General features: G+C 39.7%; 1 protein-coding gene across 2 annotated transcripts in view; it reads right to left on the bottom strand.

Annotated features, from left to right (window-relative positions):
• necab2 (N-terminal EF-hand calcium binding protein 2) overlaps positions 1-23264 on the bottom strand; it is a 135016-nt gene that overhangs the window by 106277 nt on the left and 5475 nt on the right. For both annotated transcript variants that reach the window (XM_072695520.1, XM_072695519.1), the window contains exon 2: positions 15774-15798. In XM_072695520.1, the coding sequence (XP_072551621.1) occupies positions 15774-15798 (25 nt within the window). The remainder of the gene's footprint in view (positions 1-15773; positions 15799-23264) is intronic.

The following is a 23264-nucleotide window of genomic DNA, read 5'->3' as shown; positions in this document are numbered from 1 at the left end:
TCAAGTTAAGCTACCAGTTACTCTTCAAAGAAAGGTTTGACTACATGAAAAGACATGCATTCGTAATGCAGATAGCTGTACGAGTAGCTACAGCAAGACGGGATCTACTGCATGATTGATGTTATCTTAAAGCCTAAGTAAATTCTAATAGCTATATATACATACATATATATATATAGATAGATAGATAGATAGATAGATATAAAGTTTTTGGTATTTTTTCCATTTTTCTCCCAATTTAATATTGCAAATCAACTCAATCGTTCATAGCTCCCCCTAGAACTACCAATGCTTCCGACACAAGGAGGGGAAGAACATAACACGTCTCCCCTGATACATATGAAGCCAGCCACCCTCTGTTTTTAAACTGCTGGGCAACCTCCAACCATGTTTGGAGGATGGTGCCACAGAAGGAAGGTCACAATTATAGACAAACACTAACTAACACTAACTAACCTAAAAAGACACATTCTGTTCATATGGAGCACAGTAAATAGTAAATATCCACAGTGCAGGATAAATGTCAACTAAATGACACTGATTACACTTTATATGTCTATCTATATATCTATATCTATATCTATCTATCTATCTATCTATATATATATATATATATATATATATATATATATATATATATATGAGAGAGAGAGAGAGAGAGAGAGAAGTAGCCTAATGTGTGCAAGCTGTGATGGCATAAGATTAAAATCACATGACATCTACAATGATCAGTCTTAGGCCCTGTCCACACTTAAAGTTTACATGAGGAATGTCACGTAACTGCAGCGGAACATGGAAAATAGGGGGCGCTCGTGAGCACCCATATAGGTGAAATTTAAAAAGATGGCACAGCCTTGTACACATAGCTGGCACACGAAAACAAGACATGCAAGGGTGTAAGTGCAAGTAAGGGACAGGGAGCAACAGGAAGTGCCACATTAGGCTAATTCGACCCGTATATTATATATAAACAATTAGAAGAACAACATTGCTAATAGCACACTACTGGGAAATGAAGTTAAACTGACACAGTAAATGCAATTATGGTGAAAAAGCATGCCATAAAAGCATAGGTAGCTTTTTAAACGAGCAGATTACGCTCTGACTGCTGCATGAGCTACAGCATCTCACATCATTGCTGTGTTTGAAATGCTCACCTAATAAATATCACTATTCTTTATCATTACCCAATACAGACACCATTATAGGGCATACAATTCTCCCTATAATATTTCAGCATACTTCTAGAACCCTAATACAGACATGTTCAGCGGTCCACACACATCACACACCTTCTAAATACACAGTTTACCACCAAGCCAAACACAACGTGATAACTTTTAATTATACAGTGAAAAAAAATATCTCCCACATTTTAGTTTCATCTTATTACTTACGCGGAGACCACAGTTAAAACCAAACTTTGGCCAAACCTAATTAATCAGAAATTAGAACTGAGTTTGAGAGGGGGGTGGACTGAATGAGATGGGTGGGTTGGGGTGGTGGGCAGAACAATGAGAAAATAAGAACAAGCTCAAATCTCCTAGCTGGAGCCCAGGAGTGTGTTTTAATTAGGCAGAGGCTCCTGGGAGCGAGCTGTGCGTCTCGAGCGGACCTGCGGGTGCCCAAGCCATTTTCAAACACTTTTAAAAAGGCTCCCTACAGACACTTGATGTTTCACTCGCTGCTGTGCTTTTGCTACTGCATAATAACTTTCACGCTGCAAAAAAACAAAAAAATAAAAAAGGCAGTTTGTCTCAATCATGCAGCGGTTCCTCAAACACTCATTAAAGCAAACTTCCATTTCAACGGTCTGTTTGTTTGGTGGGAAACAAATTTACAAGAAAGTGTGGAGATAAGGATTGAAATAGGAATATGTCAGTGCTGAAAGCAAGAAATTACTGAAGCAAAAAAAAAAACAAACAAAAAAAAAAACAATAACAGAAACATATGCATTTCAATCCAAGTAAAGATAAAACACACAGTCCCCAAAGGAGGGGGTGCATACAGTGGACACTGGGGGTCACTTAATTTCCTTTCAGGGACATAGGTCAAGTGTTGAATGCTCTCCTTCAAGCATGTTGCGACAAATACTGGTGCTACTATGGTAAGACATGAGGAAATACTGATACTTAAGTTTCGTAACTCTAAAATAAAATAAAATAAGGGAACAGAAGCTCTTAGCAGAAGCTCATAACATTAAAACTGAAAAACAAATAGGAAACTGACGGTGAATAGTGTGTATAAATGTTTTTCAGCTTAGCCAGATTTGAGATGTGATACTGTATTATGGAGTCCCTAGAATGTCAAACTGTATTTGTCTTGGCATAGTTGAATAATGATAGTTCAGTATATGGAACAAACCGTGAACCTAAAAAACTGCTTTCAACCTCTTCAAAAGTCTCGACTCATATTTACTCCCCCAAAGAATTGACATACACCCAGCCCACGAGAGAAAACCCTGGTCAAAGCTCGAAGTAAACAGCAAAAGCAATGGTGACTTCTGAAGAATATGGTGTTGTTGATTCTGGAGAGCAGCACTTCACCTCCAGACTGCTAATTATGCCATTATGGGCTGCTAAGCGAAGCAGGCCTCATGACCATTGCTTTTTCTGTACCAGTGTCCGGAAGTTTAGGAGGGGAGCTCAAAATGGACACGGGATGAAGCAAAGGCCATGGAGGAGCAGACAGGAATCCATAGTCATCTAAAAGCTAACACCAGCCGAGTGGATTTTAACATCTCTTCTCTCCAATGTCCCACGAAAACAAACTGGACCTCTGCTGATTACCAAAGTGGAGATAGATACAAGTCAGAGGGGAAAGTACAGGCCTCAAGAAAGCCGAGACTAAGAGCAAAAAGATATTGTAAGTTGTGCTTGATAACATCAGATTGTGCTAAGAGGACACAAAAATGATGGCAACCCTTTCCTTAAAACGTCTGTTACAGTGTTAGAACCGTGTTATAATATGTGGCTTTTGTGAGATGTCTGTGCTATAAACCAGCCAATAATAGCAGAGCTTATTGTTTTTTGAGGCAGCATAACAGGGTTGTAAATGATAAACGACATCTGAGCCACCCAAACTAGTCACATAATGGGCATAGAACCATTAAAAATACCCAGTAAATGCATTCTTTGGCACCTTCCGTGACTTTCCGAAGCCTTGTAATCCATCAAATTTGTTGATATTTAAAGTGCTGCAGCTGCTGCAGACGTTATGTCTTTGGCCTCCTTGAACGACTATTTTATCATCCATCTCAGACATAACATATTCAGCTCACTGTCTGGTCTGAAGGAAGACCCAGCAGAATCGTCCTTGCAGCTTGACTTCCGAGGCAGAAGGTAGCTGGCAGTGGTGCAGCTTTGTCTACCCAAAAGCCCATTCTTAAAAGCCCATTCTTTCTGGCCTGACTTTGATATGTGAATCAAGAAACAGGAAGGGCCTCAGAGCAGTTTGCAGACTGTGATGCATTCTACTACACAAAGCATCTCAGAGCACACTTCTATGGCATCGCACCAAAGAACCCCTTTTGAACGCCATCATTTTTAAAGAGTCTACCGTCTAGATCTAGCATGCACTGGTCCATCCAAACAGTTGCAATGCTTCAAACACGAAAAGCACAAATTGATCCAAGGTCAGCACTTCCACTCCGAGACACTTTACATCTCCAGTGCAAGTTCCTTCAACACATGCTTGGTGCTGAATAAGGCATGAAGGTGCAGGCTTTTGTAAAAGTGTATGAATAAATGAAGGAGAATGGGAAAGTACAAGTACTCGAAAGAGCAGTTAGAGGAAAACATCTTCACACCTGGCTATGGCATTCACCCAGGTTCATTATGCCACATCGACTTCAGCAGCCTGAGACGGCCATGAGTCAGCAGGACAAATCGGCTTCTAAATATATATGCACTATACAACCAAAAGTTTGTGGACACCCTTTCTAATTGAATAGAATAGGACTTTTGGGAGCAGATAAATATCAACCTGTTGGTACCATGCATAATAATGCCAAGCGTGAGCTATTGGGGGTAAAAAAAGCCCCCCAGTGCAGTGGAACTGTGATTGTGGTCTATATACGACTTTTTGGATGAGTTGTGGTATTGTGGATGTGGTGGGGTGCTGATCATCCAACATATCAACCTCACTGACACTCTATAACTGTATTAACCTTCTAGATGTAACACCAATTTGCATGCTAATTTAAATACCACTACTGATCTCTTACGCAGCAAAAGGAAAACGGATATTCCGTTTCATTCAATGGAACAGCACTGTAGTTCTAACCCTGCTACCACTGAGCAACAGCAGTACACAGCAGTGGTCAGTGGGTGTTTTTATAGTCTAGACCTAGCTGTTCATTTCCTACAAACTCTAAAACATGCCATTACAAAGATTACCATGTGTTCAAACATTCGTTTTGGATAAATACACAATCGCCCCACATACAGACAGGCACGCTACAGCCATTCCAGTAATGCCATTACCATGGCAACAGTACAGCGACACGCTGTCGTCAAAGAGCAAGTAAACCCATGCTTTGTTTTTTTGTTTTTTACACACGCACACACACACACACCTTGCCTCTTTTTCTTAAAACAAGTGATTAGTCCAACTATAACCATTTTAAGCACATACATTACATTTCTGCATTTCCAAGCCTAGCTTGAGCGCCCCCAAGAGGTTACACATTCAGTTCGACTGTGTCTGGAACTCCACCCTAATTGCTCGATTAGGCAACAGTGGGCTGCAACCTTCCAAATGCTGACACTCTGCTTGATTGCAGCAATTTGGCAATTTGCAAAGCCGAAGACCCTCTGGTTGGCTCCTTTCTACCCCGCCCACTTCTCACTAAGCCCCGCCTCTGTATGCTTGTTATCGACAGCCGAACATGCATTTTTCAAATGATGCTGAGAGGCTGCTCTTTAATGCCAACATGTAAACACTGCATAATTCAAAAGTGCAGACTTTGCCCCAGCAGTGGAATAAACCGGATGTTGATTTATTCTGAACACACAGGCCTTAAATGCTTGTGGATGAACCTGCTCATATACACTACATGGACAAAAGTATTTGGACAACTGCTCATTCATTGTTTCTTCTGCAATCAATGAGTTTATCTTGCTTTTGTTGGAGTAACTGGATGCCAGAGAACAGAGCTCCCCAATATGGGGGGGGGGGGGCTTTTCCTCTAGCCCACACCTGGCATTAGGCATGGTGCTAATAGATCCATGTCCAGTCCTATTTTATTGACTGCACATTTATACAGGGACTAGACAAGCTGTGTGTGTGTGTGTGTGCATTTGCTGTGTCAGCAATGGGTGCAACTGCTGAATGCATTCATTTGAAAGGGTGTCCATAAATATTTGGACATAGTGTAGAATAAAACCCAAGCTCCCCAAATTAGCTGGTTTCCGTGTATATTGCTCAGACTTTTTTATTCATAGTCAGTGACAGCTCAATTATGAATAAAGGAGAGCAAGCTGAGAGGGCATGTGAAAAGCTTTCTCTGTTATTCACAGAAAGCCAGGGTCTTCAGCACTGTCAAAGACCCACATTTGTACACTCATCCAGGGTAAATAAACCTCCCTAAATGCCTGTTGTCTCCCTGTCATCGTGAGTGACAATAATTACCTCAGCCTTAATGAGTCAGACATCTGCTGAGCATCAAAAACAGTAATTAGGCCCTTAAAGAATCAGGCCAGCAGACAGGTATTTTCTGTGCTCCACAGAGCGCTGTTCGTCAGAGCAAGTGTATGTGTGACGGCTGATTATGTCCTAGCACACTGTACTGTATGACTGGCGGATCAAGGAAGGATGAGGATGCCTTGAAGGAGTGCATATCAACAGTCCTGTGAGAGTGAGAGTGGAAAACAGATGGTCCAGATCTTGGGTCTCTGTGAGTGTATATGTATATAGGGGCATCTCTGTCAGGATTCCAGCTCTCTCCCGGGAGGGCTGTTCTTTAAAATGGCTGTTTGTTGCTGCAGGTGGCAGGTGCTCTTGTTGGAGCAGAATGGCAGCAGGACTGCACTGAGATGTGAAAAGGAGGCTGAATAATACATTTCCCTGACCACGACTGAGCATAGCATGACCTCTGCAGACAACAGCAGTGCTTGGTGCTCATGGAGTGCTGGACTGCTGGTTACATGTGTGTGCTTTATAAAAGATCTCGAATCCTTAACCCTCTGGAGTCTCTAACCCTCTATATTTGGGATAGTACAGCGCAGAACTAAGGGTTTAACATTTTCTGGCCTTTCTATGGCATCTTATAGTATGTGACTTACATCCAGAGTTACGAGGCTGTAAAGACAAGTCAAGATACTCGTCTCTGCCTCTCGCCATATCTAACTGGTGGATCTGTGTGTCCGTCATCTCATCTGTAATTGGTGGATTAGTGCATCTTTTTCTGGGTTTGTGTGAACTTGTGTTTGGAATAACATTAGCTGGTTCAGGTCAAGTTTGGATTTGCCCAGTACCAGACTGGTCTAAATGGAGCTGATGCAGAGCCCATGGGACCATTGCTTAGTTTGCTAGCTGGATAGTTCATTCAATCAACCTGTAAACCAAGGCATACAGATAGCTAGCCTAGTGTTAATGTACTTTCACATGCTAAATCTGGCTAATTAACTGACTAGCTCAGTTCCAGTTCTTAATCACTCTACAGCATGTTTGACATGTTTACTCTTACATTTAACAATGCTTAAATATGAACAATACTCACTCACTGTAACCATGACAACAGGCTAATTCGTTTTCTTTAACACAGACAAGAAGTCCAGTTTTTTGTACAGCAAGCAGTGACTACAAGGTTGGTGAAGATGGGGGAAACAGTAGAAACACTGCAGAGAATTGGTGTTTAAAGTAAATGTATTGGAAATGGAATTTCTACTTGTCTAAATAAACTTTAGTTTATGGTGGAGTCACTGTGACTGTGGTGGACTGGTCTAAACAAAAGTTCAATACCCAGCCCTAACTAAGCCTTTTTTCATCTCTGTAACATTACCTGCACTCAGTCATTACTTACTACCATGAGCGACAGCAAAACTGCTCAATCATTTCATGTCCTACATACCCTGGGAAGCTCCTTCATTCCTATACCCCCCTGTACAGGCTGTTCACAGTCCCTCACATTAGACTACTCAATTTTGGGTCATACTGTATGGAATTCCCTACTGTTTCCACAGTAACCACCACACATTACTGTATTTTCTTAACTGTACTATTACTGTATTTTGTGATTGTGATCTATAAACTCATTATTATATAAAACAAATGTAGAAGAGTAGAGAACTGTCTCTACTGTCCAGGTAAGGCTTACTACTATGTTGAGATCTTGAATGCAATCAGCTCAAATCCCACTTCACTCCAAACCTTCCAAATGCATTGGCTAGAGCACCACTATTCCAGAGAACACAGTTCCACTGCAGCACAGCTCAGTACTGGGGGGCCTTTATACCCCTCTAGTCCACGCTTGGCATTAGGCATGGTGCCAATGGGTTCATTGGCAATACCTCTCCACAGAAACCTGACAAGCTGTGTGTGTGGGGACCACTGATATTATCTAGGTGGTGGACCATTTTCAGCACAGCAGTGACACCAAAATGGTACTGACATGTTGGGTGGGTTGTGGGTGAGCATATGAGGTATACTGGTGTTGCTGGAATTGGTTGGACTCTCTCATTGGTTGTATACTCAAAAATACCCAGGTAGGAGTGATCCTGTGGCCAGAAACTAATAAGGATGTAGGGTGGCTAAATATATATTTTAGGACTTCAGTAAATTGGATAATTACTAGTGTTGCACCGATACCGGTACCGTGTCGGTATCCGCACAGATACTGGCACTTACACACAGTATCAGTATCTGCAATTAAAAGCACCGTTATCATGAAGCTTACAGACTCCCTACAGTTTTTTTTATTTACATAGAACATTTTTGTTATAAAACCATATGTAATAAACAAATAATAAACCAGTCATAAACAAATCAATACAATTAAACAGATTTTTGTTTCACTTCTCTGAACTGTGAATTGTGGTCAAGCTTAGGAATTGTAATTGTTTCTGCTCTTATTGCTCTGAAACTTTTCAAATGTGCAGGTACTCAACCAGTAAACACTGTTCTTTCAACCTTATAACATCTTTTTTTGGAATAAGATATAAAAAAGTATGACCTATAAAAAGTTGAACACTATAAATATCAGGATTTATAGCCATCAATCGAGTATTTGAGTCAGAGTTGGTATCGATAACAGGAAGGAAAAGGGGGTATATGTGCATCCCAAAGCCAGCTAAGCTGGTTTTTGATGGTCAAGGTGGTTGAAAAACTGATCATCCAGATGAAGACATACCATATCCTAGTAAACTAGCTGGTTAACCAGATCTATTTTGCATTTGATTTTGGTCAACCCTTGTCGACCAGCTAGTTTACCAGAAGTCAATAACCCAACATGTCATTATTAATAATTGTAATAAAAAGACCAGAGTAAAATAAATGGTATTGGGCAGATTAAATATTCAGATTTTTCTTTCGTATCGAGCAGCCAAAAATAGCATGACATGTTTAATTTAATTTGACATTGCACCTGTCATTTTACATCCTGCAATGTAACTATTGCGCATGTGAATGCTGCTGTGCAACCCTACTAAATACGACCCAGAAATAATTGCTATCTAAAACAAATTTCTGCTGAACTTAATGCATGTAAAATAAAGAGATGAAGATAAAGATGGCATGTCAAAGTCAGACCAATAAAATGTAACCCAGTTCAATATGTTATTTGTAGTTTGCTACTGGAAAGCTGATGTAACTTCACTATGCTAGTATCAACAAAGAAGGGCATCTGGAGAAGAAATCAACTTGTCCAGAAGTGACAGATTCCCCTTTTTGCTTTGACTGCACTTGCACTGCACACGTACCCCTCTACCAGCATGCTGACCATCATGAATAATGAATGAGACAGTTGGAATAATGCATAACTGTGGGCAGCGGGTAGGGGCTTCAGAGTACTGCAGTGTGTATCGTCCAAAAAGGCCCATTTCAGACTTGCTGCAGACCTCTAAATGAATTCAGTCCCCGCAGCAGCAGGGCACTCCAATCACCGTGCGGTTCAGCTCTGAGTGCGCTGATAGCTGCCCTTCCAACAGTAAACGCACAGCCTTTATTCCTCCAGTCGGGCGTTTTCTATATCCGCCCTTAATGATTCATAAGAAGCGGGGGGGGGGGGGGGGAGTCCTGCTGTTTCCATGCTGACAGAGAGGTTACTGTCAACTGTTTATTGTCACTGAGAGTGCAGTGCACGTAAACACTCATTTACGGCCTGCGAGAGCCTCTGCATGTAGAACACTGAGGCAGAAAGGGAGAGCGAGAAAGAGAAAGAGAGGAGAAATGGCGAGATAAGGGGGAAAGAAAGGGGAGAAGAGAGATAGAAAAGGTAAAGAAGAGAAACAAAGGAAAAAGTAAAGTAGAGACAGAGTAAAAAAGAGGAGGGGTGAGAAAAAAAGACTGAGAAGTAAGGAGGAAGAGGAGAGAGCGAGAAACAGAGAGGTTGAGTTGTGAGAGAGAATAAGAGAGAAAGAAAGAGAGAAAGTGAGAGAGAGAGCACGAGAAGGGGAGACAGAAAACTAGGACAGATGGAGATAGATGAAAGAGAGTGATAGGAGAGGGAGAGAGAGGGAGAAAAAATAAGATAACAGAGGACACCGATAGGAAGAGTGAGTGAGAGAGAGAGAGAGAGAGACAGAGAGAGAGAATGGGAGACAAAAGACTGAAAAAGATGGGGAGAGAGAGAGAGAGAGAGAGAGAGAGAGAGAGAGAGAGAGAGAGAGAGAGAGAATGGGAGATAAAGTGTATGAGAGAGAGCCAGAGGGTGGAGAGAGGTTAGCGGGAAAGAGAGAGAGAAAGAGTGAGTCAGTGAGTGAGAGAAAGAGATGGGGGGGGGGGGGGGCAGAAGACTGAGAGAGATGACAGAGAGAGAAAGAGCGAGAGAGAAATTGAGAGAGAGAGTGACAGAGTGAAGGGGAGACAAGATGGAGAAAGATGGAAAGAGATGAGAGGGAAAAGAGAGAGAGAGAGAGAGAGAGAGAGAGAGAGAGAGAAGGGTGGCAGGGACAGAGAGATAAGAGAGGATGGTGAGAAAGACTGAGAGAGGAAGACACAAAGAGAGAAATTAGAGAGGAAGGAAAGGGGAGAGAAAGGAAATAGGGGAAAAGAGAGACTGGGAGGTAAAGAGAACGTTGAGAGCGAGACAGGTGGATGAGAGAGAAAGACCAAGGCAGAAAGAAAAAGCTAGAGAGAGAGAGACAGACAATCAGACAAAGGAATAATACTGACTGGTTATCACAAGTAATGCTCAAGAGCACACACACACATACAGTTTCATTTCAAAACACTGGGCAGAAATAATGTCTGTCTTGACCCTGTGTACACACACTGTCCTCTGGGACACACTGTTCAGGGAGAGGCTATATAGAGAATGTAAAGCAGAAGATACCAATTATATTTCCATTACCTCTACATGTCCGTAATTACCCTCACCCCTCTCTCTCTTACGCAACAGCTCCATTATAGCAGGTCTAGTACTGAAGCGGGTGTAGTGAATGAGGGTGAGCCGCTGGGTCACACAGGGCACTGCCACCGCACCTGCACTGTCAACAGCCACGCTAGCTCTGCACACTTTGACCTGCTCTAATCACCAAACGCTGTGGCACCCCCTGCCAGAATTCTCCAGGATAAAAGCTCCAGGGCCAAAGGAGCACGTCACCCCTGCTCCCTCCTTAACCAAATGAGTTCTTCCTCTCTGGGTTCCAAAAGAGGACATGGCACTTCCAATTTACTTCTACGCTCAGTTTAGATGTGTTTGCTTCTCTAGTTCTGCACAGGAGTTTTCTAACAGGATGAAGAACCCTTTAAAGAACAGTCCCTTCCAAGATTCCTTACACTCAATTACAAAACTATTACAAATGTTGTCCTTTATAAAAAACTAAAGTGGTTCTGCAATCTGCGCTATTTGAAGCACCTTTATTTACCTTTAAGAATGTCTGTTTCAGGTTAAAGCAACAATATGCAGCATATGAGCTGTTATAGGGAGAAACCTCTGTTATTGTGACTTTAAGCTCGGTGCACTATTAACTGCACAATGTAACTCTGTTGTATTATTCTACTGTGTCAGTCCACATGCTTATCTCACTTTCAGTGACGGCTCTTTACCCTTTTGTTTGTCCAGAAATGTGTGTATAAAGCGTTTCCTTTTGGGGTGGCTCAAAGCATGAATTACACCTCCCGACTGTAGGGGGAGCCAAGAGCAAGAATGCCAATTCTCGCATAATGCTGCTCTAATATTTAGATCAGATTCTAAAAAAATCAATACTACTTGTGTTTGTAGCGACATTAAACGGCACAAAATCTAAAAGTGTTTAGGGAATATTTGAAGTTGTTCCTTGCATATAAACAGTAAGTAGGTGACATTGATTGGGTCGAAAAAGGCTCAGATGTTGTTTAACAAGTCTATTTTACAACCCTGTAATTTTGCCTGTAAGAAAAAGATAAAAACAAGATGACAGCTAGTCAAAGCCATATATTATACCAGTTTTAGCACTGTAACAAACTTTCAGATAGTGTTGCTGTCTTTTTATTGTGTCCTCACAGAGTGGTGTGTTGGTAGCTGAAGAGATTGTAGCTGGGTTAGCGATTAGCTAGTTTTCTCGAGTCTTACTGGTAAAACAGTGAGCCTATATTTTCTCTTCAGATGTGTGCTTAGTGTTTAGGTCTGTGAATTTTGTCTAACCTGAAAAGTTAAAAGCACTAATGCTGCGATGGGTCATAACCAGTGATATTAGCATGCTTTATGTGCAGCAACCTCTAGAAGCCGCTATAAGTTTGGCACCAGTCTGACCTATTTATACCTAGAAGAGCGAGCTCTGGTCATCTGACCTCTCCGATTACCTGATTACCAGAAGTACTGTGTTGGTTTTGCCTACTTATAGCGTGGTTTGGTACAGTGGTCAGAACACCGCTGATTCTTTATACAAGGAAGCTGGTACTGACATCTGCCAATGCTGGACTTGATACTAGGAACCAGGTCAGTGCTCTTCTTCTTCTGTTGTTTTTGGCACTGTTATAGTAATATGAATTTTTGTTGTTCTTATTATTTATTACACCTAGACTATTTGCATTTTTCTTGTTTTAGATTTACATAAGTCTTCTGAAGAGAAGAACACACTATTATACAGGGGCTCTTCCACTCTCTTTTTGTATATAAATGTTTTTTATTTGTTTTTTGTTTTTTTTGTAGAATCGTAGAATGCCATCAGAGCAAGCGATAACCAATATGAATTACTGTTGGCAACTTTACATGCAGGAATAGCATCTGTAGCAACAGAGGACACATATTTCTAAAAATGTATAAAAATGCAGAATTCCTTAAGCAGAAGCTGCCAAATATGATTTCTTTTTTGAAGAGTGCAACAAGGACTCTCCCAGCATGACCCTAATGCTCCAGCCAACAATTCACAGGTAATATATGACCCATATATCACTCGCATTCAGTTCTCTTTTTTGTGTTTAGCGCACCGCTCTCACAATGTGCACAGGGAGCAAAGTGGAAGGACATGGCAGCACAGCACAGGCTTTTGCTTAACAGAATGGGTCACCAGGATATGAAATTCCATTCCACAGGCCATCACTTTCACACAGTTTGAGACAAAAGATGGTAAATAACACTGGAGCTGAATGATTTTGCTTCTAAAAGTTGGGGACAAACTTAAATTGCTGAGCCAGGGCCCCTTCTTGTGGCCACTGTGATAGAAAGCCAATGTCTGGCACAGCCAGGTACCCATCTCCCTGCAGCCCCCTAGCCCTCTCTCTCTCTCTCTCTCTCGATCTCATTAAAACCACCATCGAGTCGCTCCCAGGAGAGAGGTTTAAAAATAACCGTGCAGTAGCACCACACATCAAATAGCAACAATTCCCTTTAAACAAGATGCATCACTTTTCCTTCCGATATTCGTATGGAGTCCAAAAGGTTTCCCAAATGCAGAGGTCTTGCTTGGTGTCACAGCATGGATTTTATGTATTTTTATTTTTTCAATGTTTTGGGTTCTGCTTCTGCTGGTGAAAGAATGGCAAACAACAAAAAAGGGCTTTGTAGTCGTGTTTCATCCGACTCCAAAGATTCATACATAAATGCCAGCACAGATGAATCAAAGTCCTGAGAGATTGACTTTGACACTGTGTGGTGACAATGACAGACAAACGGCTCTGGAGCCCTCTGGGAGCCATGCACCATGCTGAGAGTCTCTCATTCGCCATAATCCCCGAATTACAGTAATAATGCATGAAATGTATTTCCCCATGAACGCTTTAAAGAGTTTATAACCTGCCACAGTGCCTCGCTCTAATGATGACCGATCTGAAAGAACGCAGAATATGCATGAGACTAAAAAGCTTCATTTGCATAATGAGATTTATCTAAAATCAATTATCGAATGCAATTTACAATTGTAGGGCCAATTAGCATAAAACATATCCCACAGTGAAATTATGGGGGAGCTTGGATCTACATGAAGAATGAAAGAAAGCCTGAGAAGAGCAACAATAAGGTGAATCACTTACCATCGTAATGTCAACAGCACAGGCACAAGGCAGGCAGCTTTTTTTTTTCTTTTTCTCTGCAAATGTAATATTTTGTACCTCCCTAGCTGTCACTCACCCCCTCGTCCTTTTAGCAGAACTAATGCAACAAAGGCAGGGGCTCTGGAAAGAGTCCAGAACACCAGTTCAGTCAGAAAACTCCACCAGGTATGTCAGAAGTAATGAAAGAAGGTTTCTGCTGTGTTCTTCCTCAAAAAACACAAAGGAGCTCTGTGGACAGTTCTGCCTTTCCAAAAGCGTTGGCCTGCTTAAGACGGTAGAAAAACACAGCCATCTGGGCTACAACACAAACAACCATTTAGGCCAGAATGACATGGCGGTTTTCTGAAGCCTTGACTTGTTACTCTTCTTCAATTGTGTTAAAAGGCTCTCAGGCTTCCGTGAAGAGGAAAACGGCAGAGCTAGTGGTTACACTGCTTAGTGTAGTGTTGTGAATATGTCGCAGCTAACAAATCTCACCTCTTAAGTATGGCATTTAACTAATGCAGTGTAGAACTCCATTTGCTGATAAGGCATTGATTGGTTAGCGTGTGCATATAGCTCCATAATGGCATTCTAAAAGCACCAGGAAAACTCCACCCAATATTTACTATCAATTGGCTACTTCACCTATGCAGATAGTAGAGTTCTTAGCGAACATACCAGTTATGCTCCTAGCAAGGTGCTTCACAAAACAATCTACTGGAAATATCATTGTCATCTTAGGGATACACTCTATGGACAAAAGTATTGGGATTCCTGCTCAATCATCGTTTCTTCTGAAATCAAGGAAATCAAGTGCTTTTGTTGGAGTCTCTACTGTCCAGGGAAGGCTTTCTACTACATTTTGAAGCACTGAAATCTTTACACAATAGAATTCAGCATGAATATTTAACAAATAGCAGAATAATATTACTAACTAGGGATGTTCAAATCCGATCCAGTGGATTGGGATCAGAGCCAATCCAGTCCAGTTCAGAGTATTTGTTTTAACCATGGCGTTCAGGGCGCCATCTGATGGCCTGGTTGGCACCAGTAATGGACATTATGGCCCAGCCAGCAGCAGTGAGAAGTGTTCTCAGAAGGTAAATAAAAGAGTTAAGAGTCTGCAGTGTGGAGCTGTTTTACAGTGGGACAAGGAAAACAGAACATAAAATCTGAAACTTCATAAAACTATTACAGAAACCCTCTGTTTTACCAACGGGAGAACCACACACCTTTCTCAGTTTTTAAAGCAGCGCTAAACAGCACGTTCCAACACACAGTATAGAAACCCAAATTATAGCGACTTCATGCCCCTATACCACTATAAAATGTCATGTCAGTAGTCGACAAACAGACAAACGGATATCCGTCCAAAGTGTGTACCACTAAACGCATGCACACACATTACAGTGTTTTAAAGGAACTGGTGGCTAAATGGTCCGGGAGGAAAGTCAGACTGGATTATAAGATATTAAACACGTTATAAAACAGTCATTTTAAGAAAAGGTCTCTACTAAAAACCGTTACCGAAAGTAAAGTGATTTTACTTCAGTATTAATCAGCAGCACATCTTATCTAAACTGTGTGGCTGTATTATTTATACAAACACGAATATATGATAAGATTGGTATCAGCTGATACTGAACATTAACAGACTCAGATTCGATTGGGGGGGAGCAAAATAACTTGATCGGGACATCCCTAGTACTAACATTTTGAATGCTTGTCCTCCAATCTGGTGTATTATATTCAATAGTGTAATACAAGTATATATGTATACATACATGCATACATAATTGTAATAATGCTGGTGGCTTTACATTTATGTGGATCTTTGTCTTTGAAATGTAGTCTTTATTATTGTACTGACTGAATTAACCTGGCATTGTGTCATTACTGGCATTGTGTAATTGAGTAATATGTTTTCTTCAAGCTGTACAAACATCAAATGAAGCATTGGATCACAGTGACCAGAAACTACAGTGACGGTGTGCGTGATAGCAATATCGGGTGTGTTAAATATTACAATATCACAATATATCTTTTTACTGATGATCAGCTATGTCAATAGGTTGCTATATAGGTAGCCTACATTTTCAGACACAATACACACATAGAAATGACTGGGAATGTTACTGTACTGTTTATTTGTCACTTACCATCCTTGTCAGCTCTCCGGAATATCTGCAAAAGAAAAAAAAAAAAGGTCTGTTATTACATGACAATTATATTGTTATGTGTAATAATGTGACATACGATTACATGAAGGTTATTTCACATGGCTTTTGTAGTATTTCAGGCCATAACATAACTATGTCCCCAAAGACAGCTGAGTAGCTGTTTTCTTTAACGCCAAGAATACAGTTCATATACCATGGATCAACGCAGCGGAGCTGTGAAAAGACAGAGGTGAGGCACTTTACAGCAGAAACCTGATTACACTGTCCATTCACATGTGAAATAGAGCACTTAAAACGCATAGGCAGAGAGAGAAAATCATTACGTCTGTAAATTTCATCCACTACTGGGTCATTCTGAAGCCCTGAATGCAGGCATCCCAAAGCTCTAACGCTCACTGGAGCTTATAGGTAATGCTTGGTCTCTGAGTGCCACTGTTTCTATACTGCTTGTCTCGATTTGTGCAACCATGTGCAATGGAGTGGTTGTTCGTGTGTGTGTGTGTCTGAGCGTGTCCACATGTGCACACGGTCACAGCAGTCATAGCACAGCACACACTGCACTTGTACAACAATGGTAGGGATTGGGGGGGATCTGTAGTGCTAATTCACTTCAAAAGTAAAAAAAATAGAAATGGTAAATGTATTAATAAAGAAATGAGCAAATCATCTGTTAATACTCAAACAATTACTTTATGCTACTTTAGGTTATTTGTCTAGCAAGAAATAATGTCAGATTGTCAAGGTTTCACAAGGTTTACTGCCTGCTCAAGTTAACTGATTACCTTAGCTTATACATTAGCTAAATTAGCCAGAGGAACTAGCTAAAAAACTGTGAACTGAAAAATATTTGATTTTGTAAGAGAAAACAAAATAGCAAAAGTCTGTTTTTTTATACATAAGCTTACATTTAAAATCAAAATTCAATTAATTAAGCTGTACTGTTCAGGGTATAAACAAAATCTCAAAGATACAGTATATGTACAGACATGGGTCATTCTGCCTGACATCAGCAGCCGGAGCCCATGAGAGCACAACTGGTCTTGCTCTCTCTCCCCACATCACTTCAGTTTTGATGACGGCTGGCACGGGGCTTTTCTCCAGCACTTTCCTCCAAGTATGTTGGTTGCCTGGCTACAGTGCATTGGGAGCAGTTGGAAAAGATGCATTGGCTGGTTGTGCAGGTGTTGTAGGATGCATGTGTCAGCCCTTACCCTTCCAGTTTCGGGAGCATTACATGTGATTGGGGGAGAGCACTAACAAGTGGGTGGGGGTCTTTTTTAAAAAATGTAAAAAAAAAAACTAAAAAAAACAGTGCTGTGCCTAATTCTGTTTTTGCATAAGTGTCACATTTAAATGTTTTAGAACATCCAACTAATATAAATATGAGCTAAAGGCAACATGAGTATTCACACAATGCAGCTTTTTAAAGTGATCATTCCATTTATTGAAGACAAAGATTTATTCAAAACTCTTTTACCCCGCAGTGAAGGACTGTTGGCCCACTCTTCTCTGTAGAATGGTTGAAACTTGGTTCCAGAGGAAGGTTTTCTAGCACAAACTGCTTATTTAAAGTCTTGCCACAACATCTCAATGGGATTCTGACGCTGACTTGGCCAGGACTTTTTTTAAGCACATTTTGTACCTAATTCAAGTTCTATTACTACTATTACTACTAAGTGCCTTTATTATGCTGCTCTCTTGTTTGATTTTGCTGCTGTAAAAACTGACTTTCCCTGTGGGATAAATAAAGTGATCTATCTATCTATCTATCTATCTATTGATTTCATATACCTTCAGGCTTGCAGGTTATGGAAACATGGAAATATGTACCTGATTTTTCTTTTTTTTTTCTTAGTTCTGACCCCACCAACCACCATGCAACTGCCATAGCCCCTTACAGAAGACTCTGTATTACCAGTGAATAAACTAAAAAGCTGTGCAACCAAATGCAAAAGATATTCTGCTGTACCTAAGCCACAGTTGTTCTTGTGCCATTTTTCCTCCGATAGCCACATTTTTCTCTCCCACTGCAGCAGGGAGCCAGCAATGGATGGGCCTAGACTCAGATCAATACCATTTATCTTACATGCAATTTGTCTTACATACAATTTGTCTTCCGAGGCCCATAAAAGACGCTGTTAATGTCTTTTTCTGTTTGCTCAAAGGGTAAGCTGCCTGCTCTGCTAAAGCTTTGGGGTGAGCAGGATTCCTGGGAGGGGTGGGCAAAAAAAGGACATAGTATCATGATTACATGAAACATGGAGGGCCAAGAATCAATGGTTTATTATTTAATTTTATTCATTCTGTGTACTTTACATGATGAAATATTTAGAATATTCAATCATGATTATCACATTATTGATATCTGATCATGATCAATTACATTATTTAGTCAGTTAATCACAATACGTTTTTTTGTAGTAAACCAGAATCACATTACTTTCTGTAATCACAATTTAAAGGTATCATATTTCTGTACTTAATTATATTACTTTCTGTAGTTAATCATAACTAATCATGCTAGTATGCATTTATTTGTAATTAATCACATTATTTCCTGTCCTTAATTGTAATAAATTAATTTTTTTGTTGGGAATCATGAATCATTTTCTATAATCTTAATTAATTACATTTACAAACAATACATTTTTAGAATTATTTTTGATTAATCACATTAGTATGTATATGTATTTATAGTGAAATCACATTATTTCCTGTGATTAATCATATTTATGTATGGAAACCATGAATCACTGTATGTAATCACAATAAATTACACTGTTTTCTGTAGTTAATTATAATTACTCAGTTATATGTGGTATGTGATTCATTTTAACCCCAAAGAAAGTTGCTTCCAATTTAGAAAGCAGTGCATTTTATCATGATTTAGTAATTCATCATTACACACATTATTTCCCTGATGTGTATAATAACACATTTTAATTATTTTGAGAGTCCTAAGTAAAATAAACTAGCTCAGAATGTCAATTATGTATGTATTATTATATATACAGGCAATGGTTCCAACTCCTACTCCACTTATAACACTTATAGCAAGAAGAGGACTATGGTAGGAGGAAAGGACTGGGTCACAAGGAGACAATCTCGGACCGTATCATAGCAACATACGGCGCAGAAGCAGCAGCTTCAGTCTGGAAATAAGGACTGTTTGAAGGATTCGACTAAAAAAATAAGTTAGATGTAGAGGTGGTGCAATATGACAATATTTTATTGTATCGTGATAACTTTTGTTATCGTGGTACACAATATGCTTTATGGGTGTATCATGGATATCATTAGTGCTTAAAGAGCATCGATCATCTGCACATTTCATTACAAAGAGTGTAATCAGTCCTATTTATTTCAATGGCGTGCAGCATATTTTGAGTAAAAATCACGGGACTCAGTATGGGAAAGTATTTGGATTGCAGTTTTTTAAAACTTTACGCTGCTGGTGCATTTTGTCCCCATGACGAAATATTGTGATAAATATCATACAGCGTAAAAATGTCTTTAAATATTGTGATATACATTTTTTCCATATCGCCCAGCTCTAGTTAGAAGGTGTTAATAATTTATTGTATTCATTATGTCATTAAGCCTGATGGCCTGTATTTGGGTTGCATAAGTTGCATGTTAGTTTCATAGCAGTTTTTGAGTAATTAATAGGAATTACTGAATAATTTATTAATATAATAATATAAACTCATATATAATAATATAAACTCATATATCTGATATATATGTTATATTTTTAATCTGTAATATTTTTATGTTAAGTGATTGTACGTTAAGGAGCTTCTATTACTGATACAGGTGTTCAGTTATGCACGCAGAACTTGTATAATGTCCAAAAAGGGAGCATCACTAGTAGACTAAGATGCTCTGAAACAGCTACACATAGGCTTAAGGCAAAAAAATGCCCAATGTTAAGCATCAGCTGGAGGCAGACTGCAATGAAATTGATCCCAAAAGAGTAGAGGTTGTAACTCCTGCAAAATGGGGCCAATATAAGAAGACATATTGCCTGGACGTCTTTAAAGTTTTGGACACACAATGTATCATAGTGATTTCCACTTCTAATTTCCAGTCACCAGAATCCTAGCTTTCTGCAGCAGCTAGGAAAAAGAAAGCTGGAAGAAATATGATCCCAGATCTCTGAGTACAGAACACTATCATGAACATAAAAAAGTCCAAACGTACTTTTAAGTGCTTTTAACATTAATGACTTTCATGTCCTTTCCCCCGTGTCAGATAAATGATTATTGCGAGACCTTTCATCGATTGGTTTAAAAAAAAGAAGTAATGACTGCACATTCAGGGAGGTCTGGAGAGAGCAATTTGACGTTGGCATGGCTACAGGAGGCCATGGCAGCAGCTCAGCAGGGCGCCATCACCCTGACTCACGTAACAGGACGTGCGTTACGGCGGCTGACCCTTCAGATTCATTTAAAACAGACGCGCCGGAGGTGCGAGTGCGTGCTAAATTGCGGTGAAATTGGACGGCTGCAGGCGAGGCCTCGTCTGATCAAAAATCTGTCTGACACTGAGCAGCCAGATAATGTAGGTGACCCAGTTTGGCTTCACTTCAGAAGAGGGATTTCACTGTGATGGCAAAAACGAGGACGATGACCCAAAAGGGAAAGGGCTAATGTGGGGAGACATGAAATGACATGAAAGAGTGACACTCATGATAAAAGCCACAAACAACTGGGGCGGCTGGAACACCTGATTACACAGGAAATCACACAAAGTGCTTAATGATCAATGCACATTAGAACTCGTCTTACTTCTAAAAACCCTGAAAACCTAAATATGCTATTAAGTCAGGACAATAAAGTGACACATAGCCTATGTGATTATCCAAGCATGGTCAAGGACTGCTCATTATAAGTAATTGCACTACAGCTGGAAACTGGAGCAACCATTCCTTTTAGGCTGAGCAGAAAATGGGAGACAATGAAGACAAAAGAAAACTTCTCTCTCTTTCTCATTAAAGGTGAAGGGGAATCGTTTTTAGTTCTTCACGGTTAGGCTGCCAAATGCTGCTTTGACCCCTTCCAAATTGCAGTTACCACTGCAAAATCAAAAGCATGCTGTAAGCTGGTATTAGTTTTTACTCACTTTTGTCTCACCGAAGAAACCAAAGACATTCTGTCCAAAGTACAGAATTTACATCTTTAATCATTACCCTATACTGTCTGTGTTTACAAAAAAGAGTAGAAATGTGATGGTTAAGAGGAGTTATTGTTTGTTAGAGATGGGCTGTGATTTCTGTATTTAATCACAATTATTGATATTATTTTCTGTAGTTAATCATACCTAATCATGTTAGTATTTATATTCATTTGTAATGACTCACATTATTTACTGTAATTAATTGTAATACATCCCATTTTTGTAGGGAATCATTAATCATTTTTGTAATCATAATTAATTAAATTCTTTCATTTTTTTGTTATTAATCATTATATATGATATGATATATGTATGTGTAATCAATCACTGTCACTGGTGTTCTACTTTGTCTGCGATCACATGTACCGTGATAAATATTGCATATCGTGAAAATGTCTTCAAATATCGGATAATATTTGTAACATATCGCCCAGTCCTACTACTTATATAGCATTGTTTAGCCAAAGGTAAAATCATTATTTACATCTGTGTCATATCTGAGTCATTTCTTGACATTAAAAACAAAAACAAAAAGCAAGTCAGATGTTTGGCCTCAGGCTCTATAATAATCTACTGCATTCTTTAAATGCAATAGCTTGCTGTAGAAATGGTATCTATGATAATATTTAAAGCAATATGTATCTCAATATTGATTGCAGACAAAATGCACCAGCAGCAGCAGATTTGAAAAACTGCTAAGCAAACATTTCCCACTTAGTGACTTTACTCAAAATCTGCTGCACATCCAATGAAACAGGAGTTATCAGACTCTTTGTAATGAAACAGGTGGGCACTGACAATATCTTTATATCTTTATGCACTGACAATATCCACGGTATGCTCAGAAAAATTCATATTCACACAATCTGATCAATTTTGCCTCCCTAGATGGATTTTACACTAAATAGCAGTTACATGCAAATTACACTAGGAAAGTAACTAGGGATGTCCCGACCAGCTTATTTTACCCCTTGACTGAATTTGAGACTCTTAATGCTGAGAATCAGCAGATACAGATTAATACTAAAGTAAAACCCTTTAATTTCAGTAACAATTTCTATAATGAGACATTCTAGACTGATTGATTTAGTTTAGTAGAGACAGTTTTATAATGTGCTTAATATCTTATAATCCAGTCCTCCCTGACCAATCAGCTTCCAGCTCCTTTAAAACACTGCAGCCAGATCACTTCCTGTAGAACAAAGACCCGGACCTGAATTGAACTGGTACATCCCATTTCCCTGGCTTTTCACTACGTTCCATGTTCTGCTCTTTTTGTGCAGCATCAGTTCTTGGACTTATTAACTGAATGAGTCCCACAGTTTACCATTTTCATTCACTCTGTGGATGGCTGGAACCTTTAGATCTCCTCTTTTGCTGTTCTTTGCTCTTTGGGAAAGAAAATCGTAAACTAGGGTCAGTTTTTATTGTTGGACAGCTTTTAGGCATGCTGACACTAGTATTTTTTAATTTGGCGGCAGCAACACGATTGGGTTAATTTTCTTCCCAAATGGGGCGTGGTTGCTCTCATCCATGTTGGAATTTGAGGGTGGAGCTTCCTTGCATTCCTTGCAGTTTTGTTAGTCTCTATTAAAGAGCATTTAGGTCTTAATCTGCAGTTCTTTTAGTATTCTTTTCTTCATTCATCTTATTCTTACACACTAAACACCGTTCTGTTATGTTCCGTTATCGTGATATATTTTGTTATCGTGATAATATATTAGTGCTTAAGATACACTGATCAGCTGCAGGTTTCATTATAGACAGTGTAATTAGACTGGTTTCATTGGATGAAGAGCAGCAGATGTTGAGTATAAATCACTGTATTCATTATGTTTTAAGTCTGTAATTACATGTCTCGTGATAAATATTGTGTATCACGATAAAAGTTTTTAAATATCATGGTATAGTATTTTTGCAATATCGTCCAGCCCTAATTTAAATACAAAGTTAAACTAAAGCAAACTTCCCTTTTTCACAATTAGTGTATTATGCTGTAAATAGAAATTACAGTAAAAGGAACAGAAACAGGCTGCATAGATTACTGGCTTCCTGTAGCTGCCAGCATCACATTCAAAACACTGGCGCTGGCCTACAAAGCCAAGAATGGACCAGCCCCTCCAGAATTGATGGCAATTGTCAATAGCTGATTAGTACCAATAGCTCTTCGAGCTTCAAGTACGGCTCGGCTTGACCTGCCATCCCTTAAGATCCATGGAAGACAAGTGTCCAGGCTTTTTTCTGTCCTGGCACCGAAGTGGTGGAACGAACTTTCCCTGGGTGTCCTAACGG

This window comes from Salminus brasiliensis, chromosome 13 (assembly GCF_030463535.1).
Source record: "Salminus brasiliensis chromosome 13, fSalBra1.hap2, whole genome shotgun sequence".
NCBI lineage: Eukaryota > Metazoa > Chordata > Actinopteri > Characiformes > Bryconidae > Salminus > Salminus brasiliensis.
Note: the sequence above shows the minus strand (reverse complement) of the source record. Positions and strands in the feature narration are given on the sequence as shown.